General features: G+C 35.8%; 1 protein-coding gene across 1 annotated transcript; it reads left to right on the forward strand.

The window, feature by feature from the left end:
• The first annotated feature begins 6,356 nt into the window (after nucleotides 1-6,356).
• On the forward strand, nucleotides 6,357-10,979 carry LOC137723568 (adenine phosphoribosyltransferase 3). The gene is made up of 6 exons (XM_068462767.1): nucleotides 6,357-6,560; nucleotides 6,899-7,009; nucleotides 9,224-9,316; nucleotides 10,096-10,245; nucleotides 10,478-10,536; nucleotides 10,631-10,979. The coding sequence occupies exons 1-6, from the start codon at nucleotides 6,479-6,481 to the stop codon at nucleotides 10,682-10,684; spliced, it is 549 nt and encodes a 182-aa protein (XP_068318868.1). The 5' UTR covers nucleotides 6,357-6,478; the 3' UTR covers nucleotides 10,685-10,979.
• Nucleotides 10,980-13,366: the final 2,387 nt, after the last annotated feature.

Consider the following 13,366-nt stretch of genomic DNA (forward strand, 5'->3'; position numbering starts at 1 on the left):
AACTGCATTTTCAACTCACATACATAATTTGTATCAGGAGTCAAGTTCTCACCAATCACAACATCCACATCGTGCCCCGACACCCAATATGCTTTCTTCCTTACCGCTTCAATCAAAATAATTTCTTTAATTGCTACAGCCTGCCATTTAAAGGCACGCATTATAACATTTCTCACGCATACAATATTCACACACATGCACTTTCAATCATAGAATTCAAAAGTGTTGCAATACATTTATACCTCTCGGCTCCTGGTTATATACAACTACAACTACTTATGGATCGGCTACTTCTTTGTTGTCTTCCACCGCAAAATTCTCGGTGTAGCTGTCAGATCTACCATCTTACAGTAACGTATGGGCTTTTCAAGTTTGGGAATTTTTTCGTATGCCCACACCTGCATGTATTCGTCAATAATCGAAACTCACTCACATTCATAAAGCCAATATTACCAATGAAAGCAACACATATTACATGAAAAGCATACGAAAATCCTTTACAGCCCCATCCGAACCGTTGCACCTTCTTTGTTCCCCTAACTTCTCCTTCTCCCTCCTCTTCATCTCCCTCGCCATCCCCCTCAACTCTACCTTTACCTCTCCTTAAAGCAGCAAACAAGAGGCTATCATGAAGTTGTTCGAAGGAGATGAAACCCCATGCAAAGTTGTTAAACCTATCCATCTCCTCCACGAGGTCGAGGTAGTCTAGATTCATAGGAACGTTGTTCTTCGCCCCTATCAATACAGCCTCGCCAAAGTATACCATCCCTAGCTTGAGGCATCGTCCCTGTTCTTGCACTCCTTAAATGCCCTTTCAAGCTTGGTGCAAGTCACGAATATTTTTTTGCTGACTTTCTTGAGGACGGCCTTCACTTTATCTTTCCCCTTTTCTTTCCTCCCCTTACTACGTTCACCTATCAACCCTACTTTCCTAGGAAAATACTCCCTCAGCAGCCTAATCCTTTGTAGCTTAAAAAAAAAAAAAAAAAAACATTTGACATAGATCAACAAATTCCACCTAATTACATCCACAAACATGCATAATTAACCTTACACCAAACTTAATAATGCTTAACAGAAATAGCAAAATGAAATTCTAGCGTTCCATTTTCAAAACTCACCAAATTTGAAATTCATTGGGGGAATAAAATATAACCACACTTATTAGGGAAGCAGTCTAACCCCAGCTCGAACGAAGCGCAAAGCACGTCCTTTCTTTGGAACCCACTGCACAGCCTCCAACCAAAGTCCCCTGATTTTCTTCACTGCTGTCTGGGAATTATGTGAGGCCAAACAACACAACCACAAACCAACTATTACTGGGTTTGGAACATGAAGCAAGTTTTTGAACGGGAATGATATTTTCGACGACAACAATGTTTGAGCAAACACAGGAGAAGGAGTGTTTTTTAGGAGGACAAGACTTACTTAAGGCGGAAAGTGTTGATGCCAGGGGTACAATTTAAATCCCAAGAAATTTTGAATTCATCCCGAGTATCATTTTAATTAACTGACGGATCATTTAGGACCCAGTTTCATTATCTGTCCGCAGCTTAGAAATTGCGATCAACCATTAGCCAAATTTCAATTCAAGGCTAGGTAAACCCAACTTAAGGTCCAAAATATGTTGAAAGCCTTATTCACTAAATTTGTTTTCTTCATTTCTCTCCAATTTCTAAGTTTTTATTTTATTTTATTTTTTTTAAGTGAAAATACCGAAATTGAACCAAATTGTAATTTTGGTTTTGGAAAAAAAAAAGAAAGAAAGAACCGAACTGAATGAAACAGAACCCACCCCTAGTCACTTTGGCTAGAAATTTATATATATGAGTTTTATGTCTCCAGTGCATTAACAATGGCCTGACAATATCAGTATAGTTACTCGACAGGATCGAAGATGCAATCATGTGGTAGAAGTTAGTACAGGAAGTTACTGCAAAATGATAGAATAAAAGATGTGAGGTAGAGCAAATATGCGAGTGAATAATGAAGTGAAGTACTAAATACACTTGAGCTTGTAATCATGTTTTTGGGTTTTGAATTTGCAGTTGGTTTTAGACTAAGCTACACAATGAATGAGCAATTTGAGACCTTCTACCTACAAGTGGAGAGACAAACCAACTAATTAAGAAGCATGATGTGTTGCTTGTATCTTCAAGGCTTAGAGAGGACAATGACATTCACATGCTGCTTAAGAAGCAACTAGACTGGGGATGATATTACTGCCAAAACACATATATATATATACATATATAGATATGCATATATATATCTTTATATATAATAGCTAGCTAATGACAAATCAAGTTGCCCATTTGCCGTTGTAGTTATGGCTGTAACAAATGCAAATTGTAGTTGGATGTTGAAATAACATTCATCAAAATGGACTAATGAGATCGACCCGTAAGTATACAATCTGTGCTACTAAAGCATCGTTATAAAAACTATTTCTGCGATGCAGTAGCATTGGTTTCAAAGAGCCAGAACATGGAGCTATCGAGACTTTTTACATACCAAATTTTGGTGTGGCTTTGATCTTTGATAAAACCAATGTACAAATTACGACGGTCATCGATCACCAGTTGCAGCTGTCTTTATACTCAACAGCTACGTATATTTTTTTAGGGTTTAAGAGTTACAGGGGCGTAATATTTTTTAGGTTTATGTAACATTGCAACTAGAACTTAATATTTTGTAGGGTTTATCTGTGTCCAATGATAAAGACTGTTGATTTCCCATATATATTGACATTCCAATCATCTTTCCAATATTTATTATCAAAAGATATAAAATTCAGTTACTTTAACTACAAGAATACATCAATTTTATATGGTATAACACAACAGAAAGATACAAACAACAAGCTTAAAGGACAAAAACTAACACGTAGAAAAGCAGCAATAAAACCTAAACCCTAGTGCACCATGAATATGGCTATCACCACCTCACTGAACGTCGCGATCAAACCAGCAACATATTGCTAGAAAATAATTGTAGAGTAGATGTGGTTCTTGGGAAGACTCGGTCTCAATGATGCAACTGCATATAATAACAAATAATAAAGGCTCTTATATAAACGCGCTTACCAAAATCTCTTTTCGTTTTATATGACACTATCTTACCACACGCTAACACGTATGACAATTGACTTATTTTTTATTAAAAAAAACTGAATTTATAATTAATGATTTAAAATAATTTTTGAGTAAATCATATAAAACTACCTTAACTATTGGGTCACTAATAGTTTCATACCTCGTCTTTAAAAAGTTTCAATGTCATACATTATCTTCGAATTTGTTGCAATGCATACATTCCGTCAGTTGTCTGTCAATTCCTCTGTTAAATATTGACGTGGCTTGAGGCGGGCCGCATTTTTTATGAAAATAATAATTTACCTAAAAAAAAACCCCCCAAACACCATCTTCCCCGATCCCCCTTCCCTGCAACCCAAATCCAAAACCACTCCCACCCACGTCATCCTCCTCCTCCTCCTATCCAACCCCCAAACCCTAATTTCACCCTCCTCTGCAAGCACTCATCGTCGGCCACCCTCGATCTCCTTATCCTCATTCTCGTCCTCTTCTCTGGGCCCACCCGTTTTCCTTGCCTTGCTCCTAAAACTCTGGTGCCATGTAACCACGCCTGGGTTGCAACGAGGTAGACGTAGCTACCGGAGAGGGAGGCACCAAGGAGGTTGATGAGGTTGGAGTGGTGGGAGGGTGGGTGCGGATGAGGAGGTGGAGGATGGGTGCGCGGTGGGTTTGGGGAAGACGGGAGGGGGAAGAAAGGGGTGGGTTTGGGGAAGACAGGATTTGGGTTGCAGGGAAGGGGGTCGGGGAAGATGGTGTTTGGGTTTTTTTCTTTTTTTTTTTGGGTAAATTATTATTTTATTAATTTTTTATTAATTTTTTAATAGAAAATGGGCCCCGCCTCAAGCCACATCAACATTTAACAGAGGAATTGACAGACAACTGACGGATGGTATGACATTGCAATAAATTCGAAGATAAGGTATGACATTGAAACTTTTTAAAGACGAGGTATGAAAATGTTAATGACTCAATAGTTGAGGTAATTTTATGTAATTTACCCATAATTTTTTGAAAAAGAAGTCGGTAACTACTTCTCTACGTGAGGTGGTTTCTTTTGAATGTTTTTCATTTTAGATTATTTTATTATTTCACCCCTTCTTCATTAAGTTGTCTTGTTTTTGTGCTGCAGTAAAGAGGGACATTTTTTGATATTATGAATGTTTCACTATTTTTACCTTATGGCTTTATATATATAGGGAATTGTTATTGGCACTCCAAAAATCTCATTCTACACTCCAAATTTTCTATATTAGGAAAGAAAAATACACTTGTGAGGAGTGTAGAATGAAATTTTTGGAGTATCAATAATATTTCCTTATATATATATGTAATATTGCAAACTTTAAGGTGTAAAAAAGTATGTAAACTAGGGTGTGAATTAAAAAGAGTATATAGAATAAAATTAGATTCAAAGAACCACCCTTTACAAAAAAAAAAAAAAAAAAAAAAAAAAAAAAAAAAAAAAAAAAAAAAAAAAAAATTCAAGTTCGAACTTCAGTTGTAGATCTGGCTATTTCTTACATAACTCATTAACACGACACGAAAATAACAAGTTTCGGGTCAACACAATAATTAATCGGGTCATTATTGGGTCACACGATAATAACCCGTTAATAACAGGTTTACACGAGAGTGACGTGCGGGTAACCTGTTTCGACACAATAAGAAAAAAGTTATTTTGATGATTTTAATTTTTTAAACTACTAAAAAAAACTTACTACAAAATACAATAGATATAATGAATATGTATGAATTGTTTATTAATTATTCTTCTATTATTATTCTATATAAATTTTAAAATTTAAATTTTATTTATTTATTTATTTTTATAGTATATTATAGGCAAAGATTGAGATTAAAAATCATAAAACACATTAAAAATAAAAATATCAAGTAATTTAAAAATACCAAAAAATTATAATAATTAATTTACATGTGCAAAAAATATGAAAAAATATACAAACGCTCGTAGTCGCATCCTCTACGCTTTGAGGATGGGTATATAATTGTTTGAATTTTTAAAACCATACAAACTCTCATGAATAGTATTTTTTTAAGGGAGTTCAAAATAAACAAAATTCATAATCATTAATGTATAAGTTTGAAAGATGTGAAAGCATAATAAACGTTCATAATTGCATCCTCAACGCTTAGATGATAGTTACATAGTCGTTTAGATTTTTAAAACCCTCCAAATCTCATAAACAATGCTTTTTATTTGAGTGCAAAATTAATAATTATTATTGTAGAAGTGTAAAAAATGCAATCACTCATAATGAAAAATTTTACAACTTTAATGAAGGGTCAACTCCTAAATTTATGAAGGGGTCAACTCCTAAATTTAGTATGTATATATTAATTTAGTATTATGTTTTACATTTTTTTGGGTCAAATTATGTTTTTCATTTTCATTTTATTAATTTAAAATATATTTTTCTTAACGGGTAATAGGTCAAACCATATTACCTGATAATATTAACGGATTGATTTCGGGTCGGGTCATATTACCCGTTTACTTACACGACCTGTTAAGCTATCAGGTATGACACAAACACAAGAAACACGACACGAGTGCTAGGTCTATTCAATTAGTTAAAAATATCTATACCCAAACATCTTAAAGTTCAGTTAATTAAGAATATTTATATCTAAATGTGAGATTTTGAGTGCCGCTAGCTCTCTCGCTCTCTCTCTCTCTCTCTCTTTAAAAGACACAAATTACAAATTACAAATTACAAGTTAATTAGAAACTGGAAAAGCGGACAATATGGGAATAAAATTGAAAGAAGGGGAGCTGAATGTCGTCACATCATAAGTCAGTTGCTCAAAGAACGTGCCAAAATTGTCAACTAGTACTACGATTTAATAGTATTCCTCTTTACTGGTAAGTAAGAAGTTTTAGATTCGATTCTTAATATAGAAGAATTTGAATTAAATTATTGCTAACATATTATTAGGTTAAATCTATTTTATCTCTTAGTGTAAATAGTATGTTTATTAAAATAAAAAATAAATAAAAACGCGCGAAAGCTTTAGCCACGCGCGCCCTATTTAGGAGATAAGGGCGTAAATAATGCCCTCGTGATTCCTCTGTATTATTTTTGTTTTTTTTAACCTTTTACCTTCTCATCTCTCTCGAGAAGTGAAAACTGAAAACACGCTGCACACATTGGCTTCTCTCTCTCTCTCTCTCTCTCTCTCCCTCTCTCTATAAATACAAAATTTTCTCTGATCTCTGTGTACCTTGCGCCCCTTCTCTCTCACTCTGTTCTGTCGAAGATGTACACTCTATCTCGCAGGGGTCTCAGAAGGGACTGAGTTTTTGTGAAAGAAACTTGCATAAACAGAAAGCAAGTTCTGCTGAGTCTCCTGCATACACAACAATGTTGGTTTTGAAAGACGAAGATCCTCGCATCCATGGCATTAAAACCAAGATTCGTGTCGTCCCAAATTTCCCCAAACCTGGTTTGTTCTTCTTTTTTCTCTCTATTTTTTCGTCCTATTTAAACCTTTTTTTTTTTTTTTTGTAATTTTTTTGCTCATCGAGCTGTTTAAATTTATGAGTGTTTGTTTAAAACTTTGATTAGCTGAAGTGGGTTTCAATTTTTAGTGCAGAAAGTGGTGAACTTTGTATAGAAAAATGAAAATTTACATTTTTTTTTGGTTCCTTTCACTTACAACCTATTGTTCTTACCAAATAATTAAAGGGGTTGTTTAACTTTGCTTCTTCTTGGGTCTGTTCTGCTGAAACAAAATTTGGGTTTGGTTTGGTTGATTTACTGGAACTCGCATATGCTGTGCAGGAATTATGTTCCAAGATATCACAACTTTATTACTTGACCCAAAAGCCTTTAAGGACACAATCGATTTGTTCGTTGAGAGATACAAAGGCAAAAACATTTCAGTGGTTGCAGGTAAAAAACATAAAGACCAGTTTTTTTATTAATAGTAATTTTCTTTCTCTTTAAGAACTTATAAACGCAAATTGTGGATTGCTGATTCGGATAGTGCATTTCTCTTCAACACACTGCGTCGTGAGTTTAAATCCTACCCTTTCTCTTACTATTATTTAGAGCAGCAATAACGCTTGTAAAAAAAATAAACGTATAAACAACCAAAGGCCTAAAGCTTTTCAAAGAACTTTTGATAACAGTGATTAACTTGAAGGTGGTGGGGTCCATCGTTTGAAGAAAAGTAGGTGTGAGTGATGTAGAAAGTAGAAACTCTCTCTACTCTAATATTGCTTAGTTTCTCTTTGCCCTTTAGAATGCTTCAGACATTATGGGCTAGTTTTACTTGTCACACATAATTTTTCTCAATTCATTCGTTCTGACCGCAAAAAATTAAGCGAAGTGTGTAAGAAAGAAGTAAAAATAGGAGCATGGAAATGGAAGTCACAATGGGTTTTGGGAGAATGTTTTGTTTGACCTTAGCCTTGTTAGTGGGTTATGCCACTGATGATGGTTCTCCAACTTCTCTACACTGATGATAGTTTTCTTTTTAAATTTCTTCACATTTGCTCTCTCTCTCTCTCTCTCTCTCCCCCCCCCCCCCCTCTCCCTCTGGGGCATATGGTTGGGTCCAATTTGCGGGGATGGTGGTTGGTGATGCTGCCCACCTTGTTAAAAGTGGACCCCCATCTCAATTGGGCCGAATTTTTTGGCTTCATTTGCCCAACGTCACTGTTGGATGACCCTAATTGATTCTCCTTTCATGTTCCCTTTGTTTATTTCCTTGAGGCTGCATTTGATGCATTGTACTATTCTGACTATTTCAGCCATATATACTAATTTGCGCCGTGCATTGCTGGAGTTTATTATCATGATGTGTTGGCGTGTTTTTTGTAGATAGATTTTCTTTTGGCCCTTCAAAGATTGATAAGGGAACCTTTGAGGGTTCCCTTAATAGATTGGAGATCCTTTTGCTTGGCCCTACATATATTGGAAAATATTACGTTGTGGAAGTTTATGAAGAAAAATGCACTTTGCGTATATGGAGTTGTAAAGTCGCATTGATGTCTCGAGGAATCTAATCGCGATTGACTTGATTACATTCATAGCTAATATATTACTATAGGTCCTACAGAGTTGAAAATCTAATGTCATCTCATTATTGATGGGCCTTGATTCTCAGTTATTATATTCATCTCCCAAATGATTTGGTTTATTTATGTATGTTTTGTCATGATTTATGTACGGTAGGATTTCTCTATTTGTGCGCTTATGTGGACTTATGCTGTCTTGTTGTGCTAGAGAAAGCCTTTTTACCTATTGTTCAATCGGAAATGGTAATCACAAACTCTTTTTCTCCTTCTACGCTATAATGTTTAATCTCGCCCATTGTTTCTGTTTGATATATACAATCTGACGGCCAGAAATAAAGAGGAGTGTGTAGGAGAAAAAGAGTGGTTATCATTTCGCTTTTGGAATCTTCCTCAAAATTACACCCTGTCGTGGACAAGAAGTGGAGTTTCTTATTGAAATGATAAGGATTAGCATGCCTTCTTTATTATCATATGAATTGATGTTACCTTGTTGAACAATTGTTTGTGCTTGATTTTGCTACTAGAAGAACCAGTATTCCGTAGGTTTATGTTTCCGTCAATTACCATTGAAACCAAAGCCTCGATGATCCCATATCGGTAGTAGTCTTGTAATTTGTTAAGGATTTTTCTAGAGTTCGTTGTATTCTTGTGGAAACTTGAAAACTTGCCAATGAAAAGTGTGGTTGGACCATTGACAGATCATTGCATTCTAGCAGAAACTTAAAACCTGAATATGCTTGGCCCTGTTGGAAACATAAAACCTGGAAATCAAAATGCAGTCAAACGGGTTGGGGACCTGAAGATGGCTGGAAATTCAAAAACTGACAATAAAGATGCTTTCAAATGGGTTTTAACTTTCTTGCATTCTCCGGTACATTTTGAATTATTTGTGCTGGTGCACATCTATTACTCTGTTATCAAAGCTAGTTATTATCAACATAGAAGTTGTGTTTTTCGGGCCTTTTTCTAAGTTAGTAGTATTAATGTTGTATTCTTTGAAGTCTCGAGTTTTGTATTAGCATGACAATTTGCCATACCTGTGTGATGTTCTGAAATATGATGTTTCGTTTTTTGTTTATTCCAGGAATTGAGGCACGAGGTTTTATCTTTGGTCCTCCGATAGCATTGGCAATAGGAGCAAAGTTCGTTCCCCTGAGAAAACCAAAGAAGCTGCCTGGTAACTTTATCCTCTTAGATATTTTGTGTACATCTCTTGGTATAATTGACTGTATGTTTTTGTTCGATATGTAGAGTATGTTCATATAATCAGCAGTATATAAGTTTGTCAATACATCAAAGTTTGTTGATGTGCTGCAATATTTCAGTTTATCTTGTTATGCCTTGTTCCGGGTATTCTTAGACTAAACGGAGTTTGGTAGTTTGTGGTTCTTTTCATTTTATCAATCTTGCTCAAAGTGCCGCTGCATTACAGTTGTTCCATTCCATAAGTTCGGATACCGCATAATGATATATTTTCTGATCACTTTGAGATCAAGTGCAATACGTCTTAACATTTTCTGACCAAGTGCAAGATAGTCTGCTTCGTTAGCACTTAGCATATTATAGACCTCCCATTTAAAGGGACGTTTTTTATTTCTCCAGTTGATCCTTTGAAGACACTGCTTGGAACTGCCTGCATTTTGAGCAACTCAGAATCCTTGATAGTTAATGATGTTCCGTGTTTCTTTTGTGATTTTGTTGTCTAATTCTTGCACTAAAATATATCTATTTTGTTTTCTCCCGTCTAGCCCTTGCCGGTCTTCCATTATGCCATGTGTATAACACTTATGTCCCTCTGATTAATTTTTGTTGTCAAAAGGTCAAGGATTATCTAGGCAGTTTTGCTTCGATGGACTATAGAGTTTGTTACATATGCCTAGATTGCATCTCTTTTTCCTCTTGAGATGAAGTTGTGGGTAATATTAGGATTGTTGTAAAACTTATCCGTGGTGGCAGGTGACGTTATTTTTGAAGAATACACTCTGGAATATGGAAGTGACCGTCTTGAGATGCATGTTGGAGCAGTAGAACTTGGCGAGCGTGCTCTGGTGGTAGATGATTTAATAGCCACTGGGGGCACACTGTGTGCTGCAATGAATTTATTGGGTAATCAGTCCTTTGATATTATAAACAAGGTGTTGGTTAAGTTATTGGAACAGTTGACAGTTTATACTGGATGAATGACTGGTGTATCCGTTGTTGATCTGCTTCTAACTTTCGTATTTCAATCGATGTTCCAGTTGTGTATAACGTATCCATTTGTTATCTCTGGTTGACTCTCTAGACCTTTGGGCTGATTCTGTATGTTTGGTTTTAATAAATGAAATGTTTATCTCAGAACGCGTTGGAGCAGAAGTGGTCGAATGTGCGTGCTTAATTGAATTGCCAGATTTACAAGTGAGTTGATTTGGCTCTTGGCCTTCCTCAGTTTGCATTGCTATGTTTTGAGCCGCTATTATCACTTCAGTGACTTCATGTTTGGATGTTGCAGGGACGTGAGAGGTTGAACGGAAAGCCACTGTATGTACTAGTTGAATACCAATGACTGGCGAGACTATATAATTCATCTGCATCTGTACTGCATGACAAACATGTACATTAGAGGCACATTATGGGCTCTCCCATCTCCGGAATCTGATTTGTTTCACTCCATCCATCCCCCTTTTTTCCGAGTTTCAACAATTAATGAATTTTGATGAAAACTTCGGTTATTGAGACTCGTTTTAGCTAGTACTAGTAGCATTAGAGCATCAAATTATGGAAAGCGCTTCGTTTGAAAACTGCTGTAAGACTCAGTTTCTTTGTTTTTCGTCGAACTAATTTATGTAGGAGAATTCTCACCCCTTCTAATCTCTCTTTTCTTCCCTCCCCTCCTACACAACCCTCATCCTATGTTTCTCGCTGTTCATAACTGCATACATAGGGAGTTCCGTTGTTAACCACCACCACTAGAGGGAGTTTGGGCTTTGATTTCAGATATCAGTTGGGTGCAAACAGTGAAATGTGCGATTCATGATTCAATGCTATTTCTGAATTTTTAACCCAAATATCAAACTCTCAAGACTCGCTATGGTACATGTCCCAATTTGACTTCTAAGCATTAAGTAAATACATGTACCGTACCCAAGTTTCAAACTCTCGTGTCCTAATATAACTTGTATTTTATATTAACCAGGTGAACTAATGCTGATTGACTCACAAGGCATCTTGTATTTTATGTCTATACCATTTGTAAAAGGGTTAGTCGCGTACTCAAATTGGTCCCCGTCATTTAAAAATTGTCAAAAATGAACTTTAAAAATTTTTCTTTAAACTTCATTAAGAGTAAGAGTAACTTACATGGGATAAACATGACAAACGTAGCTTCAAAGCAAACCTTGAGAGTTGGAGAACTACCATAGAGACGCCACAAGGAAAATACCACAAACATTCTTTGACCACTGCAATCGTCAGTAAAGAAGCAGTGCTATGAGTCACTTTCAGCCACTATTCTAAAAATTTCTGCCTACCGCTGCCTAGGCGGCTGGCCACCACCCCAATAATCCTAGACATTTGAAAATTAAGGACGCATAGACCTGTTTATGCACCCACCCTAGACTACCTAGGCGCCTGTTAGCTTGTCTAGACCCGCCTGGGTCGCGGCTCTTACTTTGACAGAAAATAGATATTGTAAGAGACTTGTTGAATACTTAGATGAACAAACATCATATGATTGTTTCCCATGTTTTCATTATGTTCTAATACTTTATAATCTATATATCGTTCTATTTTACAATTTATGTATCACAATGCAATTATGCATTTTTTTTAAGTATAAGATGACACTTATTTATACGATATATAATAAATTTACTTAAATTCATCTAGTTTGCTAGGCACTAGGCCCTAGCATGCCGCATGACTAGCGCTTAGCGTCTTTTAGAACCTTGTTTTCAGCAAATGTTGAGTTTCATCCTCATAGTTCTTTGTCAGGCGTACAAACCATACAAAAAACCAACAACCTTAACCGCTCTAGATCTAAGGTTGAGCAGTATGCGATAGCCACTACAAAAGGCACTCCTCGATTGAAAGTGATCACCCCTAGGAGACAGTTAATACTATTGACTTGCTCGTTAGATTGTAAAAAGTACCAATTGTGTAACCATTCGTAACTTTATGCTTATTTTAGTCAACTTTTAAAAGATAGCTCAGAATATCACCCACTTCAATTAAAAGAAAACAAATTTAAACAAGAAAAACTCTTGCTTGTTTAAACATCCGTTTCATGTGCCTCTAGTCTTCTTTGATAGAGAATTTTCAATTTGTTTAGTTGTAGAATGATAGCATTTAGCAGATGCAGATGGAATAATATTTTACTTTTTGCTTGACTTGAAAAACATGCATGGAATTGGATTGGAATTAAATTTTTATAGGGCACAAGGTGCACATCAAAGATTGTGATTTGTCACCAATTTACCTTTCATTTTCTCTTAAGCCATGTAATGGTTTGGGCAGCAAAACAATTGCGTGACTTGCGCTCTACTTTCCCACATTCAACCAAACTACGCTTAGTCAGCACCTCCAGCAGCTGCTAAGTCTAGTCACCGAGAGGGATGCCAGCACGACAAATCTCAGAAAATGAAAGGGACGTCTATCTCACCAGAACGACTTACATAGAACGAGTTTGTTATCATGTGGAATGTACATATCTCACTTCTTATGAATAACGTACATATCTTACTCCTTGTGAATAATGTATATTAAATGTATAAAGTTTATAATTAAATTCGTTTAATTTCTTTATCTTCATTTGAAGATCATCCATACAAAAAAATCATTTGAATAAAAAATCGTTTAGTCAAATAAATGGACGGTTCATCGTGAGTATTACTAATACTCACACACCGTCGAGTTGTTTGATATATTTGAATGACTAAACAATTTTTTATTCAAATGTTATTTTTTTTATCGATGTAATCCTCAAATGAAGATTAAGAAGTTGAAACACTTTGAAAAGATGGGATATGGGGGGCCATATGGAACATTGCATTAGTAAACCGTGATGCTATATGACAGTGAACCTATTACTCGTAAATTGCTTTCCTAGTGCAGGTATGGACCCAGAAAGAGAAACCTTACGCACTACGGACGCTCCTAACCATATCCTAAATTTCTTTTAATGCATCTCTCTTCAGTCTTCAACAAGAGCAGAAAATGTAAAAGCCTTTTTACCGGAAAACAGAAAATT

This window comes from Pyrus communis, chromosome 17, assembly GCF_963583255.1.
Source record: "Pyrus communis chromosome 17, drPyrComm1.1, whole genome shotgun sequence".
In the NCBI taxonomy this organism is placed as follows: domain Eukaryota; kingdom Viridiplantae; phylum Streptophyta; class Magnoliopsida; order Rosales; family Rosaceae; genus Pyrus; species Pyrus communis.